Below are 23833 nucleotides of genomic sequence, written 5' to 3' on the forward strand. Positions count from 1 at the left end.
TCGAGCTCCGCTCCATCCTCCAGTCTGCTCGAGCTCCGCTCCATCCTTCAGGGTAGCCTGTAGATTATAGATTACTATAAATATTTAATGATCTCATTATAATCCTTACCCCTCATTAACTGTCTACCAAGTGTTTTTCCCATCAGATTTTCATCCTTATAGCCTTCTGTAGGTCTATATGATTCATCATTAAGCCAGTATCCTTATAGCCTACTGGAGGTCTATATGATTAACCCAGTATCCTTATAGTCTACTGGAGGTCTATATGATTCATCATTAACCCAGTATCCTTATAGCCTACTGGAGGTCTATATGATTAACCCAGTATCCTTATAGTCTGCTGTAGGTCTATATGATTCATCATCAACCCAGTATCCTTATAGCCTACTGGAGGTCTATATGATTCATCATTAACCTCTTACATGTAGACGTTCCGCTAGCGGAACACCTGCTCCAATATCCAATGATGGGCGTGGCGTGAAATACAAACTACTCGAAAATCCGAAAACTTCAATTTTTCAAACATATGACTATTTTACACCATTTTAAAGACAAGACTCTCCTTTATCTAACCACACTGTCCGATTTCAAAAAGGCTTTACAGCGAAAGCAAAACATTAGATTATGTCAGCAGAGTAACCAGCCAGAAATAATCAGACACCCATTTTTCAAGCTAGCATATAATGTCACAAAAAACAAAACCACAGCTAAATGCAGCACTAACCTTTGATCTTCATCAGATGACACTCCTAGGACATGTTATACAATACATGCATGTTTTGTTCAATCAAGTTCATATTTATATAAAAATCCAGCTTTTTACATTAGCATGTGACGTTCAGAACTAGCATTCCCACCGAACACTTCCGGTGAATTTACTAAATTACTCACGATAAACGTTCACAAAAAACATAATTATTTTAAGAAATATAGATACAGAACTCCTTTATGCAATCGCGGTGTCCGATTTTAAAATAGCTTTTCGGTGAAAGCACATTTTGCAATATTCTGAGTAGATAGCTCGCCATCACGGGCTAGCTATTTTGACACCCACCAAGTTTGGTACTCGCCAAACTCAGATTTACTATAAGAAAAATTGGATTACCTTTGCTGTTCTTCGTCAGAATTTACTCCCAGGACTTCTACTTCAATAACAAATGTTGGTTTGGTTCCAAATAATCCATAGTTATATCCAAATAGCGGCGTTTTGTTGTGCGTTCAAGACACTATCCGAAGGGTAACGAAGGGTGACGCGCCCGGCGCGTTTCGTGACAAAAAAATTCAAAATATTCCATTACCGTATTTCGAAGCATGTCAAACGCTGTTTAAAATCAATTTTTATGCGATTTTTCTCGTAAAAAAGCGATAATATTCCGACCGGGAGTCGTTGTTTTCGTTCAAAGACTGAAAATGTAAACATGGAGTCGTCTCGTGCACGCGCGCACCAGTCTCATTGTTCTCAGATCGACCACTTACCAAATGCCCTACTGTTTTTCAGCCATGGCCTGCAAAGTCATCATTCAACGTTCTGGCGCCTTCTGAGAGCCTATGGGAGCGTTAGAAAATGTCACGTTACAGCAGAGATCCCCTGTTTTGGATAGAGATGATCAAGAAGGCCAAGAAATGGTCAGAGAGGGCGCTTCTGTATCTATAATTCTTAAAATAATTGTTTTTTGTGAACGTTTATCGTGAGTAATTTAGTCAATTCACCGGAAGTTTGCGGGGGGTATGCTAGTTCTGAACGTCACATGCTAATGTAAAAAGCTGGTTTTTGATATAAATATGAACTTGATTGAACAAAACATGCATGTATTGTATAACATAATGTCCTAAGATTGTCATCTGATGAAGATCATCAAAGGTTAGTGCTGCATTTAGCTGTGGTTTGGGTTTATGTGACATTATATGCTAGCTTGAAAAATGGGTGTGTGATTATTTCTGGCAGGGTACTCTGCTGACATAATCTAATGTTTTGCTTTCGTTGTAAAGCCTTTTTGAAATCGGACAGTGTGGTTAGATTAATGAGAGTCTTGTCTTTAAAATGGTGTAAAATAGTCATATGTTTGAGAAATTGAAGTAATAGCATTTCTAAGGTATTTGAATAACGCGCCACGGGATTCCACTGGCTGTTACGTAGGTGGGATGAAATCGTCCCACTGGCCCTAGAGAAGTTAACTTCTTATGGGCACCCATCCCACCTGGCCAACATCCGGTGAAATTGCAGAGCGCGAAATTCAAACTACAGAATTATAAATATTTAACTTTCATAAAATCACAAGTGTAATACATCAAAATAAAGCTTAACTTCTTGTTAATCCAGCCGCTGTGTCAGATTTCAAAAAGGCTTTACGGCGAAAGCACACCATGCGATTATCTACGGACAGCGCCCTGCATACAAAAGCATGAAAAACATATTTCAACCATGCAGGTGCGACACGAAAGTCAGAAATAGCGATATAATAAATGCGTTACCTTTGATCTTCTTCTGTTGGCACTCCAAAAGGTCCCAGTTACATCACAAATGGTCCTTTTGTTCGATAATGTCCTTCTTTATATCCATAAAAACTCAGTTTAGCTGGCGCGCTTCAGTCAATAATCCACCCAGTTTCCCTCCATCAAAATGCATACAAAATGAATCTCAAATGTTACTAATAAACTTTTCCAAACAAGTCAAACAACGTTTATAATCAAACATTAGGTAGCCTAATACGTAAATAAAAGATACAATTTAAGACGGAGAATCGTTATTGTCTTTACCGGAGAAAAATACCAAAGAACGCGCTCTCTTCCACACGCTTGGAAACACTACAGCCAAAATGGGAGCCACCTTGAAAAACTACAATTTCTGGCTCATTTTCCAAAAACAAGCCTGAAACTCTTTCTAACGACTGTTGACATCTAGTGGAAGCCCTAGGAACTGCAATCTGGGAGGATTTCGCCTTATAATAAAAGTGACATCCATTGAAAACAGTGGTAGGCTGAATTTTTTTTTGGGGGGGGTGTGTTTGTCCTCGGTGTCGCCTGCCATATCAGTTCTGTTATACTCAGACATAATTTTAACCGTTTTAGAAACTTTAGAGTTTTCTATCCAAATCTACCAATTATATGCATATCCTAGCTTCTGGGCCAAAGTAACAGGCAGTTTACTTTGGGCACGCTTTTCATCCGGATGTGAAAATACTGCCCCCTACCCAAGAGAGGTTAACCAAGTATTTTGTACATTAGTATTGAAGGAATGTGTAGGTCCTATGGCTGTTAGATATGGAATGGCTGTCGGGCTGTAAAATTATACCTCACATTCTGTAGGAAGTGAGCCTTGGACAAGTGAGCCTTGGACAATCCATAGTGACCAATGGGGCAGGAGCCCATATCCTGAGTCTGTAGCGTGGGGCAGCTTGACGTACAAGCACACCCCCTGGACAGGATGCTAGTCTGTCACAGGGCCTTTCATAGGAAAATAGATTTAGTAGGAATCTAGACTATATATAGGCCTGTTATGGTTGTTTTACAGTCTGTACTGTACACGTGAACCAAGTTTTATAATTTTATGAAAACCCAAACTGCATTCTCCTGGACCAATAGTGTTGTTCAGTAAAGGTTATAGAGACTGAGTGAGAACTGGGGTGTGATGTGTATTTACCAGTCACCAAGGCAGCAGTACAGCAGTCCTCCCGGGGTGAGGGGGGAGGTTAAATGACGTTGCCATGGCGTTGCCGTGGAGGCTAATAGAATGTGAAGGGCCTATGTAGGCGGCCCCGGCTCACTGTTGCCCACCATCAGAACACGACACAGCCTCCTCCAACTCTCTCTGTCGCTCATTCAATTGCTCTCGTGAGACGACGCTGTGCCGGTCTGGGTAGGCCCAGAGGCATGGATTGATGAAACTCATGGCTGTTTTTTTTTCTCTCCCAACAGGAACTCAAGCCCCAGAGTCACTATAACCATGGCTACAGTGAGAATGTGGGGCGCAAGAGCCACGTGGATGACTACAGTACCTGGGACATCGTCAAAGCCACGCAGTGAGTACCCACGCACCACCAGGCTCGTGTGTGTGTGTGTGTGTGTGTGCAAAGCTTGGCCAGTGTGGTTAAAGATATACAAGCAATGTGGGCTGGTATACAAGCAATGTAACTGGTTTTAAAAACACTTCCTGTTGCTGTATAGTTATCTTACTTGTGTAGCAGAGGAAACATTATTTGCAGGCTCCACGTTGTTCTCCAGCACATAGGCCTAACTGCTTTTTTTCTCTTTCCTTTTATTGAACTCGGCAAGTCAGTTAAGAATAAATTCTTATTTTCAATGACGGCCTAGGAACAGTGGGTAAACTGCCTTGTTCAGGGGCAGAACAACAGATTTGATCTTACAACCTTTTGGTTACTAGGCCAACGCTCTAACCACTAGGCTACCTGCCGCCCCATGCTGCAGTACTTTGAAAAAGTACTGCAGCATCCAAGCAGCTCCCCAGACATGTGGCTAAGAGAAGCTGGCATTTCATCAATCTACACACAATACCCCATAATAAAGCAAAAACTGCTTTTTAGAAATGTTTTCACATTTTATAAAAAACAACTTATTTATTCAGACCCTTTGCTATGAGTCTCGAAATTGAGCTCAGGTGAATCCTGTTTCCATTGATCATCCTTGATGTTTCTACAACTTGATTGGAGTCCACCTTTGGTAAATTCAATTGATTGGACATGATTTGGAAAGGCACACACCTGTCTATATAATGTCCCACAGATGACAGTGCATGTCAGAGCAAAAACCAAGCCATGAGGTCGAAGGAATTGTCCGTAGATCTCCGAGACAGGATTATGTCGAGGCACAGATCTGAAGGGTACCAAAAATGATCTGCAGAATTGAAGGTCCCCAAGAACACAATGGTCTCCATCATTCTTAAATGGAAGACGTTTGGAACCACCAAGACTCTTCCTAGAGCTGGCTGCCTGCCTAATGGAGCAATCGGGGAGAAGGGCCTTGGTCAGGGAGGTGTCCAAGAACCTCATGGTCACTCTGACAGAGCTCCAGAGTTTCTCTGTGGAGATGGGAGAACCTGTAGACTAGTGTCTATCAATCCCTGCTCCAGGTCATATCACTGCTCTAGACTAGTGGCTAACGATCCCTGCTACGGGGTGAATCTGTACCCCTAGGTACAGCTCTAGGATCAGTTACCCCTCCCCCAGTCCTAACCTTAACCATTAGTGGGGAAAATGCAAAACTGACTCAAAATCAGTGTCTAGGAGCAACTTCACACTACACCGCTATCGATACCCCCACTTGTTCGTTTGCATATAGGGTAAGGACAGACAGGCCCCTAGTATAGACGCTAGCAGGAAACCACTAACAGAATATGTATTACTACTAGCCTCCCTGGACTTGTTTCCTTGTTCTGGCATCGTCAGGACCAGATATGCATCAGCTAGTCTGCACTACCTGTGATTTCCCTTCCCCCATGAATGTGTTCACATGGTATTATGAAACGTTTCTTCCCCTATGATCCAGACCAATGGTGTATGACCATAGTGCCTTCAAAGTATTCACACCCCTTGACTTTTTACACATGTTGTTACAGCCTGAATTTAAAATGGATTAAATGGAGTTTTGTCACACACAATACCCCATAATGTCAAAGTGTAATTTTGTTATCAGACATTTTACAAATTAATAAAAAATGAAAATCTGAATTGTCTTGAATCAATTTGTTATGGCAAGCCTAAATAAGTTCAGGAGTCAACATGTGCTCAACAAGTCCCATAATAAGTTGCATGGACTCACTCTAGGGGAAATAATTGTGTTTAACCTACTTTTTAAATGACTACCTCCTCTGCTTGGCAAAGAAGGGCACCTAAAACGCAGACATTGAATATCCCTTTGAGCATGGTGAAGTTATTAATTACACTTTGGATGGGGTATCTACACCTAGTCACCTCAAAGATACAGGCGTCCTTCCTAACTCAGTTGCCGGAGAAGAAAACCGCTCAGGGATTTCACCATGACACCGTACCCAAACCGGCCATCGTGCGCCAATTGATTTTGTACCCCACACCAAACGCGATCACGGCACGCAGGTTAAAATATCAAAACAAACTCTGAACCAATTATATTCATTCTGGAACGGGTCGAAAAGCATTAAACATTTATGGCAATTTAGCTAGCTAGCTTGCATTTGCTAGCTAATTTGTCCTATTTAGCTAGCATGCTGTTGCTAACTAGTTTGTCCTGGGATATAAACGTTGAGTTGTTATTTTACCTGAAATGCACAAGGTCCTCTACTCAGACAATTAATCCACACATAAAAGGGTAAACTGAATCGTTTCTAGTCATCTCTCCTCCTTCCAGGCTTTAAATGGCGATTGGCATCTAAACTTTCATAGTATTACCACGATGACCGACGAACTCAGTTGTCTTTCAATTGCCCACGTGGGTATAACCAATGAGGAGATGGCACGTGGGTATTTGCTTCTATAAACCAATGAGGAGATGAGGCAGGACTTGCACCGCGATCAGCGAAACAAATAGAACTGACTTCTATTTTAGCGCTTGGCAACGCAGATGCTCATTGGCGCGCGTGAGCAGTGTGGGTGCAATAATTGAATAACATGTATGTTTAAATTTATTTTGCAACACGAGTGGTGTAGTCAGCATGTGAGGCCAATGGTGACTTTAAAACAGTTAGAGTTTAATGGCTGTGATAAGAGAACTGAGGATGGATCAACATTGTAGGTACTCCATAATACTAACCTAATTGACAGAGTAAAAAGAAGGAAGCCTGTAGAGAATAAAAATATTCCAAAACATGCGTCCTGTTTTGCCACAAGGCACTAAAGTAATACTGCAACAAAGGAATTAACTTTTTGGCCTGAAATATAAAGTGTTGTGTTTGGGGCAAATACAACACATTACTGAGTACAACTCTCCATATTTTCAAGCATAGCGGAGGCTGCATTATGTTATGGGTATGCTTGTAATCGTTATGGACTGGGGATTGTTTTTCAGAATAAAAAATAAACGGAATGGAGCTAAGCACAGGAAAAATCCTGGAGGAAAATCTGGCCTGCTTTCACACCAGACACTGAGAGATGAATTCACCTTTCAGCAGGACAATAACCTAGAACATAAGGAACATAAGGCCAAATCTACACTGGAGTTGCTTACCAAGAAGACCGTGGATGTTCCTGAGTGGCCGAGTTACAGTTTTGACTTAAATTTACTTGAAAATCTATGGCAAGACCTGAAGATGGTTGTCTCGCAATGATCAACAACCAATTTGGCAGAGCTTGAAGATTTTATTTTTTAAAGATGAATGGGTAATTGTTGCAAAATGTAGGTGTGGAAAGCTCTTAGACTTACCCAGAAGACTCACCGCTGTAATTGCTGTCAAATGTGATTCTAACATGTAGTCAAGGAATATGAATACTTTCTGAAGGCACTGTATTAATATGTTGTCATGAATGTGAATATAGTGCAAGGTGCAGACATGGGTCTAGGTTTCCCTCTGGAGTAGAATAGTCTGACTGACAAAGGCCTTGTGTTTCTTTTATTGAAGAAGAAGAACCTAAATCCAGATGCTTCATCCTCCTGATATGAGGGTTCATTTATGTGCTCTGTTAAGGACAGAAAGGGCTTTTGGCAAGGGATACTGTTATGGGGTGGGTGTAGGGTGTGTGTTGACCCTATTCTAACCTTGTCTACCTACATTCTCCAGGTATGGAATCTTTGAGCGCTGCAGAGAGCTGGTGGAGGCAGGCTATGACGTTCAGCAGCCGGACAAAGAGAACGTCACACTCCTGCACTGGGCCGCCATCAACAATAGAGTAGACTTGGTCAAGTGAGTGACACACACAGACCTCACATACACACACCTCACTCACATACACATACACACACCTCACTCACATACACACACACACACCTCACTCACATACACACACACACACACCTCACTCACATACACCCACACTCCACACACTCACACCAAATAACCCAATGCCCTTGACCACCTCTCTCTATTCAGCTGTCTCACTGTCTCACATGTGATTTGTGAGTTGCAGTAAACCTACATGTACACGTGAAATGTTACTCCCAACACCCTCCTGTGGAATGTTTCTTATCAGAGGGATTTCCCAGTCAGACTGGAACTCATGCAAGAATCCTGTCCTAGAACCCTGAACTCACACAGGACATAGTCCTAGAACCCTGAACTCACATACTCACACAGGACGTAGTCCTAGAACCCTAAACTCACATACTCACACAGGACGTAGTCCCGGAACCCTAAACTCACATACTCACACAGGACATAGTCCCAGAACCCTAAACTCACATACTCACACAGGACGTAGTCCTAGAACCCTAAACTCACATACTCACACAGGACGTAGTCCTAGAACCCTAAACTCACATACTCACAAAGGACGTAGTCCCGGAACCCTAAACTCACATACTCACACAGGACGTAGTCCCGGAACCCTAAACTCACATACTCACACAGGACGTAGTCCCGGAACCCTAAACTCACATACTCACACAGGACGTAGTCCCGGAACCCTAAACTCACATACTCACACAGGACGTAGTCCCGGAACCCTAAACTCACATAGTCCCGGAACCCTAAACTCACATGCTCACACAGGACATAGTCCCGGAACCCTAAACTCACATGCTCACACAGGACGTAGTCCTGGAACCCTAAACTCACATGCTCACACAGGACGTAGTCCTGGAACCCTAAACTCACATGCTCACACCAACAGCGTCATTGTGTTTTGGTACACCCAAAAGTACATACATTTTCAATAGAACGCTGCGTTTGCCTTGCAGCATTGCATTGCGGAGGCAGTTACAGTGTGTTCTGTGTGATGCTTACGTTGGATTTCTAAAGGTATGCATCACATTGTATGTGTAGAGACGGCGTGACAGAAACGGTAGCAGAAGGTGAATGTTGAACTTTGGTTGCACACATATCCAGATGATGCTGTGTACCATTTTGCACCATGACGCTGTCGGTGTGATTGAGACTCTCATACTCACACAGGACAAAGGCTGGCATTGGTCCTATACATTAGTGCAAACATTTTGTATCAGAAAACAAGTTTCTTATTGGATTAGTTCAGTTAGTCCCTCCCTGTTAGCTTCTGTTTGGTCCCTAGTGAAGAGAACCCAGCCATCCTACTGTGCTGTCTTTACCATTGTGGTGCAGAGGGATGTTCTGCTGCAGACTGATGTCCTGCAGTACACACACTGTACAGAACAGAAACACTGCCAGAACCTTGGTCCCTCTGGTTTGAGATTCTATTCTTATACATTCTAATACAACATAGCAGGAAGGGAGAGAACAAGTTCCTGGATGTCTGCTAAGGTCTGAGCCATCGGTTCCATTGGAAGGGCTGACACCCTCTTAATACGTCATATTCCTGGACATCCGGAGGCAACAGAACTGAATTAGTTCACTGCATTAACAATCAAATCTTTTCACCACCTGTTGTTGAGTGAGTGCTAAATGTATTTCTGACTCTGTCGCTGTGTGTAGGTACTACATATCAAAGGGGGCGATGGTGGACCAGTTGGGGGGTGACCTCAACTCCACACCACTGCATTGGGCCACAAGGTAAGAGTGACAACAATAGATGAGGCATTAACAGACTCTGGTTCAGTCTGCTTTCCAGGACCAAGCTTGTCCAGCAGTCCCAAAACATTAGGTCCTGTTGGATATGTTTATCTGTGGACCATCTAGAGAGAGAGGTGAAAGGTTATATACTGTATGAAGTGGAGGTATTGTTTCCAGTGGACTCTCTCCTTTCCCCTGTGTGGGTGTCATAAGGCGTGTTTCTGCTAAAGTCCTTTTCCCCCCCCGAGTCACACGAGACCTTCAGAGTTGTATGAAGACCCAGTACTGCCTGTCCTCCTCACCCCTGTCAGAGAGCTCTCTACTGCATTATTCATATGATCAGCAGGGGGCCACCATTCCTAGCCGGGGGCCCCATACCTAGCCAGGCCTCACGGCTTTGTCAGCAGCCCTCCCCTCCCTGCTAGTGACCTTTCACAGTAGATAGGAGTGGAGCCCATCTGTCGCATCACTGACACTTTCTATATGCGGTTTATGTGTAGTATTGTGAATATAAGGACTTAATTACAATGCTGAGGATTGTGTTTGGTTAAGTATCTAGTGCATCAATCTTCTTATTAAACCATCTCTCAATTGGATGTGGTGTCTACGTTTCATTTATATTATGTTGTCATTTAACAGACACTTATCCAGAGCGACTTACAGGAGCATTTAGGGTTAAGTGCCTTGCTCAAGGGCACATCGACAGACTTCACCTAGTCAGCTCAGGGATTCAAACCATTTCCTATCTACAAAACCCCCAGAGACTTTACATTTAGTTATTATTGGTGCAATCTGTCATGTCTGTTCCTGCTGTTCATAATGGGGTGTTATTAAGGGGGTTGGCTAGTTTCTTCTGTGCTGCAGATGAATGTTACACATTGATCCTTTAAACAAAACAAAAAACCCAGAAACATGTCTAAATGCTAATATCACGCAATACCAGTTAGTTCTTGTGCTCATCAACATAATCATGTTGTGTGTGTCCACAGACAGGGCCACCTCACTATGGTGGTGCAGCTGCTGAAGTATGGGTCCGACCCCTCGCTCATCGACGGAGAGGGCTGCAGCTGTGTCCACCTGGCTGCCCAGTTCGGACACACCTCCATCGTGGCCTACCTCATCGCCAAGGGACAGGTACGTCGCAATTGCAAATTAGCCGCTAACCCCTACTTCCTGTGTATTTGTGTAGATCTGAGAGGCTTGATAGGTGTAAGCAATATTGTGAAAATTCTGCTTAGCCTATTAGGGGCATTGTGGAGTTATTACCATATTTCTTAAACCTATGAAATCCTCGCTGCATAAGGTAGGGGTTATGCAGAATGCGTCCATTAGATTTACTGTGACGTCACCCCTGTGTTAAATTTATTCTGATCGCAGCAGAACTGAACGTTTTTTTATTTTAAAGCTTCTCTCTCTTATTCAAATCACAGGAGTTGTTGTTGTCGGCCACCAGGGGGTGTTGTTTCATTAGTTTTCCACCACCAGGGGGCGTTGTGTCATTAGTTTTCCACCACCAGGGGGCGTTGTTTCATTAGTTTTCCACCACCAGGGGGCGTTGTTTCATTAGTTTTCCACCACCAGGGGGCGTTGTGTCATTAGTTTTCTACCACCAGGGGGCGTTGTTTCATTAGTTTTATACCTCCAGGGGGCGTTGTTTCATTCGTTTTCTACCACCAGGGGGCGTTGTTTCATTAGTTTTCCACCACCAGGGGGCGTTGTTTCATTAGTTTTCCACCACCAGGGGGCGTTGTGTCATTAGTTTTCCACCACCAGGGGGCGTTGTGTCATTAGTTTTCTACCACCAGGGGGCGTTGTTTCATTAGTTTTCCACCACCAGGGAGTGTTGTTTCATTAGTTTTCTACCACCAGGGGGCGTTGTTTCATTAGTTTTCCACCACCTGCATTCCACATTGGGAGCCCTGCCAGGTTTTTCCTGGATCTGTTCAGTAGCTCAAACATCTTCAGTGTCGGTTTTCTGTGTTTATTGGGGGTTTGTAACCATGTTCTCTTTCTCCCTCTCGTCCTATAGGATGTGGACATGATGGATCAGAATGGAATGACTCCCTTGATGTGGGCAGCGTACAGGACACACAGGTGTGTGTGTGTGTGTGCGCCATGCGTTCACCCATATCCTACTTGCGTCCTAGCCTTGCCGCATCTAGCACTAATACTGAAATCCATGCCCATTTAGAAATGGAATGCCCATCTAGATACGCAACGTTTAGAAATGGAATGCCCATCTAGATGAGCAACGTTTAGAAATGGAATGCCCATCTAGATGATCAACGTTTAGAAATGGAATGCCCATCTAGATGAGCAACATTTAGAAATGGAATGCCCATCTAGATGATCAACATTTAGAAATGGAATGCCCATCTAGATGATCAACATTTAGAAATGGAATGCCCATCTAGATGATCAACGTTTAGAAATGGAATGCCCATCTAGATGAGCAACGTTTAGAAATGGAATGCCCATCTAGATCGATCAACATTTAGAAATGGAATGCCCATCTAGATGAGCAACGTTTAGAAATGGAATGCCCATCTAGATGAGCAACGTTTAGAAATGGAATGCCCATCTAGATGAGCAACGTTTAGAAATGGAATGCCCATCTAGATACGCAACGTTTAGAAATGGAATGCCCATCTAGATGAGCAACGTTTAGAAATGGAATGCCCATCTAGATGATCAACGTTTAGAAATGGAATGCCCATCTAGATGATCAACATTTAGAAATGGAATGCCCATCTAGATGAGCAACGTTTAGAAATGGAATGCCCATCTAGATGATCAACATTTAGAAATGGAATGCCCATCTAGATGATCAACATTTAGAAATGGATAAAAGACATAAGAGACTGAAACTAAAAGCACAAAGAAGAATGTGCAGTGGGCTATTACTTAAATAGCCACTAAACTTCAACTGTGTCGTTAATCAGAGCACATTAAACTATGACCTGGTGACTCTCATAAATAGACCATAAAGGCTTTGCACATGAACTTTGAACTTTGTCCCGTCCTAACAGCGTGGACCCCACCCGGCTACTGCTGACCTTCAACGTGTCGGTCAACCTGGGTGACAAGTACCACAAAAACACGGCTCTGCACTGGGCCGTGCTGGCCGGCAACACTACAGTCATCACCCTGCTGCTGGACTCCAACTCCAATGTGGATGCACAGAACATCAAGGTAAGGGGGCTGTGCAGCTGATCTTGGGCCAGCTTTCTTGTGCCAGCATCTCCCCCGCTAATGGTTAAGGTTAGGATTTAGGGAGGAGAAGCTGATCCTAGATCTGTACCTACTAGGAAATGTCCCTCTCAAACCAGGGTATGTTACAGAAGGCCCAAATGTCTCCTACTAACCTCTGACCTGTAGCACATGCTTGTATCTGGTTTCCTTTTATAGCTGTCCTGTATCTGGTTAGCCTTTTAATAGCTGTCCTGTATCTGGTTTCCTTTTAATAGCTGTCCTGTATCTGGTTAGCCTTTTAATAGCTGTCCTGTATCTGGGTAGCCCTTTAATAGCTGTCCTGTATCTGGTTAGCCTTTTAATAGCTGTCCTGTATCTGGTTAGACTTTTAATTAGCTGTCCTGTATCTGGTTAGCCTTTTAATAGCTGTCCTGTATCTGGTTAGCCTTTTAATAGCTGTCCTGTATCTGGGTAGCCCTTTAATAGCTGTCCTGTATCTGGTTAGCCTTTTAATAGCTGTCCTGTATCTGGTTAGCCTTTTAATAGCTGTCCTGTATCTGGTTAGACTTTTAATTAGCTGTCCTGTATCTGGTTTCCTTTTAATAGCTGTCCTGTATCTGGTTAGCCTTTTAATAGCTGTCCTGTATCTGGGTAGCCTTTTATTAGCTGTCCTGTATCTGGTTAGCCTTTTAATAGCTGTCCTGTATCTGGTTAGCCTTTTAATAGCTGTCCTGTATCTGGTTAGACTTTTAATAGCTGTCCTGTATCTGGTTAGCCTTTTAATAGCTGTCCTGTATCTGGTTAGCCTTTTAATAGCTGTCCTGTATCTGGTTAGCCTTTTAATAGCTGTCCTGTATCTGGTTAGCCTTTTAATAGCTGTCCTGTATCTGGGTAGCCTTTTAATAGCTGTCCTGTATCTGGTTAGCCTTTTAATAGCTGTCCTGTATCTGGGTAGCCTTTTAATAGCTGTCCTGTATCTGGTTAGCCCTTTAATAGCTGTCCTGTATCTGGTTAGCCCTTTTAATAGCTGTCCTGTATCTGGGTAGCCTTTTAATAGCTGTCCTGTATCTGGGTAGCCTTTTAATAGCTGTCCTGTATCTGGGTAGCCCTTTAATAGCTGTCCTGTATCTGGTTAGCCCTTTTAATAGCTGTCCTGTATCTGGGTAGCCTTTTAATAGCTGTCCTGTATCTGGTTAGCCTTTTAATAGCTGTCCTGTATCTGGGTAGCCTTTTAATAGCTGTCCTGTATCTGGTTAGCCTTTTAATAGCTGTCCTGTATCTGGGTAGCCTTTTTAATCGCTGTCCTGTATCTGGTTAGCCTTTTTAATCGCTGTCCTGACAGCTACATAGCTGTCTGTGAATCAGGCTCTCTCTGTGTTGGATTATTACCATGGTGATTAGCTGGTTGTTACCGTGGTGATCCTCTGGATGTATTCCTCTGTATTCCTCCAGGGTGAGACACCGCTGGACCTGGCCAAGCAGAGGAAAAACGTCTGGATGGTCAACCATTTACAGGAGGCTCGGCAGGCCAAGGGTTACGACAGTCCTGGCTACCTGAAGAAGCTGAAGATGGACAAGGTAGAGACCAGGGAGGAGTCTGAGTGGACATACACAAGCATGCAGGCTCACGCACACACTCACACACACATACACGTATTCGCGTAAGCATGCAAGGCTATGTGTAACGCCACCATTGTCCCTCTGTGTCTAAAAACCTTCCGCCACCTGTCTTTCTGGCCAGCAATCCCAGACCCTTCAGGCCTAGTTGCTGCCCTCTTGTTGACGTGAGACAGACAGACCAAAGCTAACACTCTATTCAGACCTTCCCTGGCCTCTCTGTCTTGAAGTAATTGCCCATCCAAGGTTGTGATTTCTTGGAGTCTGAGGAATCCAGCTGTTTGTCTGTACGGACAGACCTGAGGATTGTGTCAAGGCCCTAATCAGGGTGGAAGGTGAATTTGCCCCTAGACGTTGATCTTGGGTCAGATCAGCATTTTCTCCGCTAATAGTTAAGGTTGGGTTTGCGGGAATGGAAGCTGATCCTAGGTCTGTACTTCACCCCAGAGCCCTAATCAGTCTCTCCAAGTCAAGTGATCCAACCACCCCTGCTCGTTGGGACAGGAAGAGCACATAGCACCAATTAGTTACGGTTGCATCTTGTTTTTCAAAGTTTTGCTTCTTGACTTTGCATTTCTGTTGTCTTTCAAAATCATACGCTGTCGCACTGGATGATATAGGTTGTCAAGGTACATCTTTAGATAGCACTCCATAGGGAGGCCCCATTAGCTGCTGTCACGCTACGACACTAGTCACCCAGCCACGCTATGACGCTAGTCGCCCAGCAGAGCTATGACGCTAGTCGCCACGCCGTGACGCTAGTCGCCCAGCAGAGCTATGACGCTAGTCGCCACGCCGTGACGCTAGTCGCCCAGCAGAGCTATGACGCTAGTCGCCACGCTATGACGCTAGTCGCCCAGCAGAGCTATGACGCTAGTCGCCACGCCGTGACGCTAGTCGCCCAGCTGAGCTACGACACTAGTCACCCAGCCACGCTACGACGTTAGTCACCCAGCCACGCTACGACACTAGTCACCCAGCCACGCTACGACGCTAGTCACCCAGCCACGCTACGACGCTAGTCACCCAGCCACGCTACGACGCTAGTCACCCAGCCACGCTACGACGCTAGTCACCCAGCCACGCTACGACGCTAGTCACCCAGCCACGCTACGACGCTAGTCACACAGCCACGCTACGACGCTAGTCACACAGCCACGCTACGACGCTAGTCACCCAGCCACGCTACGACGCTAGTCACCCAGCCACGCTACGACGCTAGTCACCCAGCCACGCTACGACGCTAGTCACCCAGCCACGCTACGACGCTAGTCACCCAGCCACGCTACGACGCTAGTCACCCAGCCACGCTACGACGCTAGTCACCCAGCCACGCTACGACGCTAGTCACCCAGCCACGCTACGACGCTAGTCACCCAGCCACGCTACTAGTCACCCAGCCACGCTACTAGTCACCCAGCCACGCTACTAGTCACCCAGCCACGCTACGACGCTAGTCACCCAGCCACGCTACGACGCTAGTCGCCCAGCCACGCTACGACGCTAGTCGCCCAGCCACGCTACGACGCTAGTCGCCCAGCCACGCTACGACGCTAGTCGCCACGCCGTGACGCTAGTCGCCCAGCAGAGCTATGACGCTACTCGCCACGCCGTGACGCTAGTCGCCCAGCAGAGCTATGACGCTAGTCGCCACGCCGTGACGCTAGTCGCCCAGCAGAGCTATGACGCTAGTCGCCACGCCGTGACGCTAGTCGCCCAGCAGCGCTATGACGCTAGTCGCCCCGCCGTGACGCTAGTCGCCCAGCCACGCCGTGACGCTAGTCACCCAGCCACGCCGTGACGCTAGTCACCCAGCCACGCCGTGACGCTAGTCGCCCAGCCACGCCGTGACGCTAGTCGCCCAGCCACGCCGTGGCGCTAGTCGCCCAGCCACGCCGCGACGCTAGTCGCCCAGCCACGCCGCGACGCTAGTCGCCCAGCCGCGACGCTAGTCGCCCAGCCACGCCGCGACGCTAGTCGCCCAGCCACGCCGCGACGCTAGTCGCCCAGCCACGCCGCGACGCTAGTCGCCCAGCCACGCCGCTGACGCTAGTCGCCCAGCCACGCCGCGACGCTAGTCGCCCAGCCACGCCAGCTACGCCAGTCGCCCAGCCACGCCGCGACGCTAGTCGCCCAGCCACGCCGCGACGCTTATTCGCCCAGCCACGCCACGACGCTATTCGCCCAGCCGCGACGCTAGTCGCCCAGCCGCGACGCTAGTCGCCCAGCCACGCCGCGACGCTAGTCGCCCAGCCACACCGCGGCGCTAGTCGCCCAGCCACGCCGCGAGGCGCTAGTCGCCCAGCCACGCCGCGATGCGCTAGTCGCCCAGCCACGCCGCGACGCTAGTCGCCCAGCCACGCCGCGACGCTAGTCGCCCAGCCACGCTACGTGTGACGCTAGTCGCCCAGCCACGCTACGTGTGGCGCTAGTCGCCCAGCCACGCTACGTGTGGCGCTAGTCGCCCAGCCACGCTACGGTGGCGCTAGTCGCCCAGCCACGCTACGTGTGGCGCTAGTCGCCCAGCCACGCTACGTGTGGCGCTAGTCGCCCAGCCACGCTACGTGTGGCGCTAGTCGCCCAGCCACGCTACGTGTGGCGCTAGTCGCCCAGCCACGCTACGTGTGGCGCTAGTCGCCCAGCCACGCTACGTGTGGCGCTAGTCGCCCAGCCACGCTACGTGTGGCGCTAGTCGCCCAGCCACGCTACGTGTGGCGCTAGTCGCCCAGCCGAGCCGTGACGCTAGTCGCCGAGCCGCGCTACGTGTGACGCTAGTCGCCCAGCCGCGCTATGTATTACCTGTTGTATTCGGCACATGTGACAAATAAAATGTGATTTGATTTGACACTATCGTTTATGTAATAAGGTTGTGTGACCTTATAGACTGTGTAGTCTACAGAGTATCCCTGCCTTCCTGTTTAACCTCTCTTCCTCTCCTCCTTCCCTCCCTCTATCTCTGGTTCTCTCCCAGGAGTTCAGACAGAAGATCATGTTGGGGACCCCCTTCCTGGTGATCTGGCTGGTGGGCTTCATCGCTGACCTGGACATCGACTCTTGGCTCCTCAAGGGCCTCATGTACTGTGGCGTGTGGGTCACTGTGCAGTTCCTCTCCAAGTACGTCACACACACACACACACACACACCTTTGACAGTATATGTTGCTGTCAATGTAGCCCTGTTGAGCTGTCAGCCGGTTAGAGCTGGGTTTATTTCTCTCTAAACCTGAGACATCCCAGCAGGTTAGGGCTGGGTTTATTTCTCTCTAAACCTGAGACATGTCAGCAGGTTAGGGCTGGGTTTATTTATCTCTAAACCTGAGACATCCCAGCAGGTTAGGGCTGGGTTTATTTCTCTCTAAACCTGAGACATCCCAGCAGGTTAGGGCTGGGTTTATTTCTCTCTAAACCTGAGACATCCCAGCAGGTTAGAGCTGGGTTTATTTCTCTCTAAACCTGAGACATCCCAGCAGGTTAGGGCTGGGTTTATTTCTCTCTAAACCTGAGACATCCCAGCAGGTTAGGGCTGGGTTTATTTCTCTCTAAACCTGAGACATCCCAGCAGGTTAGGGCTGGGTTTATTTCTCTCTAAACCTGAGACGCGTCAGCAGGTTAGGGCTGTGTTTATTTCTCTCTAAACCTGAGACATCCCAGCAGGTTAGGGCTTGGTTTATTTCTCTCTAAACCTGAGACATCCCAGCAGGTTAGGGCTGGGTTTATTTTTCTCTAAACCTGAGACATCCCAGCAGGTCAGGGCGGGTTTATTTTTCTCTAAACCTGAGACATCCCAGCAGGTTAGGGCTGGGTTTATTTCTCTCTAAACCTGAGACATCCCAGCAGGTTAGGGCTGGGTTTATTTCTCTCTAAACCTGAGACATCCCAGCAGGTTAGGGCTGGGTTTATTTCTCTCTAAACCTGAGACATCCCAGCAGGTTAGGGCTGGGTTTATTTCTCTCTAAACCTGAGACATCCCAGCAGGTTGGGGCTGGGTTTATTTCTCTCTAAACCTGAGACACATCAGCAGGTTGGGGCTGGGTTTATTTCTCTCTAAACCTGAGACACATCAGCAGGTTAGGGCTGGGTTTATTTCTCTCTAAACCTGAGACATCCCAGCAGGTTAGGGCTGGGTTTATTTCTCTCTAAACCTGAGACATCCCAGCAGGTTAGGGCTGGGTTTATTTCTCTCTAAACCTGAGACATCCCAGCAGGTTAGGGCTGGGTTTATTTATCTCTAAACCTGAGACATCCCAGCAGGTTAGGGCTGGGTTTATTTCTCTCTAAACCTGAGACATCCCAGCAGGTTAGGGCTGGGTTTATTTCTCTCTAAACCTGAGACATCCCAGCAGGTTAGGGCTGGGTTTATTTCTCTCTAAACCTGAGACATCCCAGCAGGTTAGGGCTGGGTTTATTTCTCTCTAAACCTGAGACATCCCAGCAGGTTAGGGCTGGGTTTATTTCTCTCTAAACCTGAGACATCCCAGCAGGTTAGGGCTGGGTTTATTTCTCTCTAAACCTGAGACGCGTCAGCAGGTTAGGGCTGTGTTTATTTCTCTCTAAACCTGAGACATCCCAGCAGGTTAGGGCTGGGTTTATTTCTCTCTAAACCTGAGACATCCCAGCAGGTTAGGGCTGGGTTTATTTTTCTCTAAACCTGAGACATCCCAGCAGGTCAGGGCGGGTTTATTTTTCTCTAAACCTGAGACATCCCAGCAGGTTAGGGCTGGGTTTATTTCTCTCTAAACCTGAGACATCCCAGCAGGTTAGGGCTGGGTTTATTTCTCTCTAAACCTGAGACATGTCAGCAGGTTAGGGCTGGGTTTATTTCTCTCTAAACCTGAGACATCCCAGCAGGTTAGGGCTGGGTTTATTTCTCTCTAAACCTGAGACATCCCAGCAGGTTGGGGCTGGGTTTATTTCTCTCTAAACCTGAGACACATCAGCAGGTTGGGGCTGGGTTTATTTCTCTCTAAACCTGAGACACATCAGCAGGTTAGGACTGGGTTTATTTTTCTCTAAACCTGAGACATCCCAGCAGGTTAGGGCTGGGTTTATTTCTCTCTAAACCTGAGACATCCCAGCAGGTTAGGGCTGGGTTTATTTCTCTCTAAACCTGAGACGTCCCAGCAGGTTAGGGCTGGGTTTATTTCTCTCTAAACCTGAGACATCCCAGCAGGTTAGGGCTGGGTTTATTTCTCTCTAAACCTGAGACGTCCCAGCAGGTTAGGGCTGGGTTTATTTCTCTCTAAACCTGAGACATCCCAGCAGGTTAGGGCTGGGTTTATTTCTCTCTAAACCTGAGACATCCCAGCAGGTTAGGGCTGGGTTTATTTCTCTCTAAACCTGAGACATCCCAGCAGGTTAGAGCTGGGTTTATTTCTCTCTAAACCTGAGACATCCCAGCAGGTTAGGGCTGGGTTTATTTCTCTCTAAACCTGAGACATGCCAGCAGGTTAGGGCTGGGTTTATTTCTCTCTAAACCTGAGACATCCCAGCAGGTTAGGGCTGGGTTTATTTCTCTCTAAACCTGAGACATCCCAGCAGGTTGGGGCTGGGTTTATTTCTCTCTAAACCTGAGACATCCCAGCAGGTTAGGGCTGGGTTTATTTCTCTCTAAACCTGAGACATCCCAGCAGGTTAGGGCTGGGTTTATTTCTCTCTAAACCTGAGACATCCCAGCAGGTTAGGGCTGGGTTTATTTCTCTCTAAACCTGAGACACGTCAGCAGGTTAGGGCTGGGTTTATTTCTCTCTAAACCTGAGACGTCCCAGCAGGTTAGGGCTGGGTTTATTTCTCTCTAAACCTGAGACGTCCCAGCAGGTTAGGGCTGGGTTTATTTCTCTCTAAACCTGAGACGCGTCAGCAGGTTAGGGCTGGGTTTATTTCTCTCTAAACCTGAGACATCCCAGCAGGTTAGAGCTGGGTTTATTTCTCTCTAAACCTGAGACATCCCAGCAGGTTAGGGCTGGGTTTATTTCTCTCTAAACCTGAGACATGTCAGCAGGTTAGAGCTGGGTTTATTTCTCTCTAAACCTGAGACATCCCAGCAGGTTGGGGCTGGGTTTATTTCTCTCTAAACGTGAGACACATCAGCAGGTTAGGGCTGGGTTTATTTCTCTCTAAACCTGAGACATCCCAGCAGGTTAGGGCTCGGTTTATTTTTCTCTAAACCTGAGACATCCCAGCAGGTTAGGGCTGGGTTTATTTCTCTCTAAACCTGAGACATCCCAGCAGGTTAGGGCTGGGTTTATTTCTCTCTAAACCTGAGACGTCCCAGCAGGTTAGGGCTGGGTTTATTTCTCTCTAAACCTGAGACATCCCAGCAGGTTAGGGCTGGGTTTATTTCTCTCTAAACCTGAGACATCCCAGCAGGTTAGGGCTGGGTTTATTTCTCTCTAAACCTGAGACGCGTCAGCAGGTTAGGGCTGGGTTTATTTCTCTCTAAACCTGAGACATCCCAGCAGGTTAGGGCTGGGTTTATTTCTCTCTAAACCTGAGACATCTCAGCAGGTTAGGGCTGGGTTTATTTCTCTCTAAACCTGAGACATGTCAGCAGGTTAGGGCTGGGTTTATTTCTCTCTAAACCTGAGACATGTCAGCAGGTTAGGGCTGGGTTTATTTCTCTCTAAACCTGAGACATCCCAGCAGGTTAGGGCTGGGTTTATTTCTCTCTAAACCTGAGACATCCCAGCAGGTTGGGGCTGGGTTTATTTTTCTCTAAACCTGAGACATCCCAGCAGGTCAGGGCGGGTTTATTTTTCTCTAAACCTGAGACATCCCAGCAGGTTAGGGCTGGGTTTATTTCTCTCTAAACCTGAGACATGTCAGCAGGTTAGAGCTGGGTTTATTTCTCTCTAAACCTGAGACATGTCAGCAGGTTAGGGCTGGGTTTATTTCTCTCTAAACCTGAGACATCCCAGCAGGTTAGGGCTGGGTTTATTTCTCTCTAAACCTGAGACATCCCAGCAGGTTAGGGCTGGGTTTATTTCTCTCTAAACCTGAGACATCCCAGCAGGTTGGGGCTGGGTTTATTTTTCTCTAAACCTGAGACATCCCAGCAGGTTAGGGCGGGTTTATTTTTCTCTAAACCTGAGACATCCCAGCAGGTTAGGGCTGGGTTTATTTCTCTCTAAACCTGAGACATCCCAGCAGGTTAGGGCTGGGTTTATTTCTCTCTAAAGCTGAGACATCCCAGCAGGTTAGGGCTGGGTTTATTTCTCTCTAAACCTGAGACATCCCAGCAGGTTAGGGCTGGGTTTATTTCTCTCTAAACCTGAGACACGTCAGCAGGTTAGGGCTTGGTTTATTTCTCTCCTAAACCTGAGACATCCCAGCAGGTTAGGGCTGGGTTTATTTCTCTCTAAACCTGAGACATCCCAGCAGGTTAGGGCTGGGTTTATTTCTCTCTAAACCTGAGACATGTCAGCAGGTTAGGGCTGGGTTTATTTCTCTCTAAACCTGAGACATCCCAGCAGGTTAGGGCTGGGTTTATTTCTCTCTAAACCTGAGACATGTCAGCAGGTTAGAGCTGGGTTTATTTCTCTCTAAACCTGAGACATCCCAGCAGGTTAGGGCTGGGTTTATTTCTCTCTAAACCTGAGACATCCCAGCAGGTTGGGGCTGGGTTTATTTCTCTCTAAACCTGAGACATCCCAGCAGGTTAGGGCTCGGGTTTATTTCTCTCTAAACCTGAGACATCCCAGCAGGTTAGGGCTGGGTTTATTTCTCTCTAAACCTGAGACATCCCAGCAGGTTAGGGCTGGGTTTATTTTTCTCTAAACCTGAGACATCCCAGCCGGTTAGGGCTGGGTTTATTTCTCTCTAAACCTGAGACATCCCAGCAGGTTAGGGCTGGGTTTATTTCTCTCTAAACCTGAGACGTCCCAGCAGGTTAGGGCCGGGTTTATTTCTCTCTAAACCTGAGACATCCCAGCAGGTTAGGGCTGGGTTTATTTCTCTCTAAACCTGAGACATCCCAGCAGGTTAGGGCTGGGTTTATTTCTCTCTAAACCTGAGACACATCAGCAGGTTAGGGCTGGGTTTATTTCTCTCTAAACCTGAGACATCCCAGCAGGTTAGGGTTGGGTTTATTTCTCTCTAAACCTGAGACACGTCAGCAGGTTAGGGCTTGGTTTATTTCTCTCCTAAACCTGAGACATCCCAGCAGGTTAGGGCTGGGTTTATTTCTCTCTAAACCTGAGACATCCCAGCAGGTTAGGGCTGGGTTTATTTCTCTCTAAACCTGAGACATCCCAGCAGGTTAGTGCTGGGTTTATTTCTCTCTAAACCTGAGACATGTCAGCAGGTTAGGGCTGGGTTTATTTCTCTCTAAACCTGAGACATCCCAGCAGGTTAGGGCTGGGTTTATTTCTCTCTAAACCTGAGACATCCCAGCAGGTTAGGGCTGGGTTTATTTCTCTCTAAACCTGAGACATCCCAGCAGGTTAGGGCTGGGTTTATTTCTCTCTCTAAACCTGAGACATGTCAGCAGGTTAGGGCTGGGTTTATTTCTCTCTAAACCTGAGACATCCCAGCAGGGTAGGGCTGGGTTTATTTCTCTCTAAACCTGAGACATGTCAGCAGGTTAGGGCTGGGTTTATATCTCTCTAAACCTGAGACATGTCAGCAGGTTAGGGCTGGGTTTATATCTCTCTAAACCTGAGACATGTCAGCAGGTTAGGGCTGGGTTTAGATCTCTCTAATCCTGAGACATGTCAGCAGGTTAGGGCTGGGTTTATTTCTCTCTAAACCTGAGACATGTCAGCAGGTTAGGGCTGGGTTTATTTCTCTATAAACCTGAGACATCCCAGCAGGTTAGGGCTGGGTTTATATCTCTATAAACCTGAGACATCCCAGCAGGTTAGGGCTGGGTTTATTTCTCTCTAAACCTGAGACATCCCAGCAGGTTAGGGCTGGGTTTATTTTTCTCTAAACCTGAGACATCCCAGCAGGTTAGGGCTGGGTTTATATCTCTCTAAACCTGAGACATCCCAGCAGGTTAGAGCTGGGTTTATTTCTCTATAAACCTGAGACATCCCAGCAGGTTAGAGCTGGGTTTATTTCTCTCTAAACCTGAGACATGTCAGCAGGTTAAGGCTGGGTTTATATCTCTGTGGTTGACTTTGATATGTAGTTCTAAGGGTTTTGTGGACTGTGAGATTTGAGGCTTTTTACTGCTGAGTTGTAACAGTGATTGCCCCTCCCTCTTTCTTTCTCCCCTCCCTCCCCCCCTCTCTCCTTTCTTCTCCCTCCCTCCCTCCTTTCTTCTCTCTCCTCCTCAGGTCTTTCTTTGACCACTCCATGCACAGCGCCCTGCCCCTGGGAATCTACCTGGCAACCAAGTTCTGGATGTACGTGACCTGGTTCTACTGGTTCTGGATTGATATCCTTTACAATAAGAGTCTCCTGGTTTCCTCTGCCTTTT

At 46.8% G+C, this 23833-nt stretch overlaps 1 protein-coding gene across 2 annotated transcripts in view; it reads left to right on the plus strand.

Moving 5' to 3' along the window:
• The window catches only part of LOC106609745 (zinc finger DHHC-type palmitoyltransferase 17), a 56740-nt gene that overhangs the window by 13043 nt on the left and 19864 nt on the right, over positions 1-23833 (plus strand). Inside the window, exons 2-10 of one of the 2 annotated variants that reach the window (XM_045722322.1) lie at positions 3916-4019; positions 7706-7828; positions 9530-9607; positions 10597-10741; positions 11637-11701; positions 12637-12799; positions 14252-14377; positions 17391-17530; positions 23691-23791. In XM_045722322.1, coding sequence (XP_045578278.1) covers positions 3916-4019; positions 7706-7828; positions 9530-9607; positions 10597-10741; positions 11637-11701; positions 12637-12799; positions 14252-14377; positions 17391-17530; positions 23691-23791 — 1045 coding nt within the window. Of the gene's footprint in view, positions 1-3915; positions 4020-7705; positions 7829-9529; positions 9608-10596; positions 10742-11636; positions 11702-12636; positions 12800-14251; positions 14378-17387; positions 17531-23690; positions 23792-23833 lie in introns of both variants that reach the window. The other variant, XM_045722321.1, reaches the window with a different exon arrangement.

The sequence above is a fragment of the Salmo salar genome, chromosome ssa07, assembly GCF_905237065.1.
Source record: "Salmo salar chromosome ssa07, Ssal_v3.1, whole genome shotgun sequence".
In the NCBI taxonomy this organism is placed as follows: Eukaryota; Metazoa; Chordata; class Actinopteri; order Salmoniformes; family Salmonidae; genus Salmo; species Salmo salar.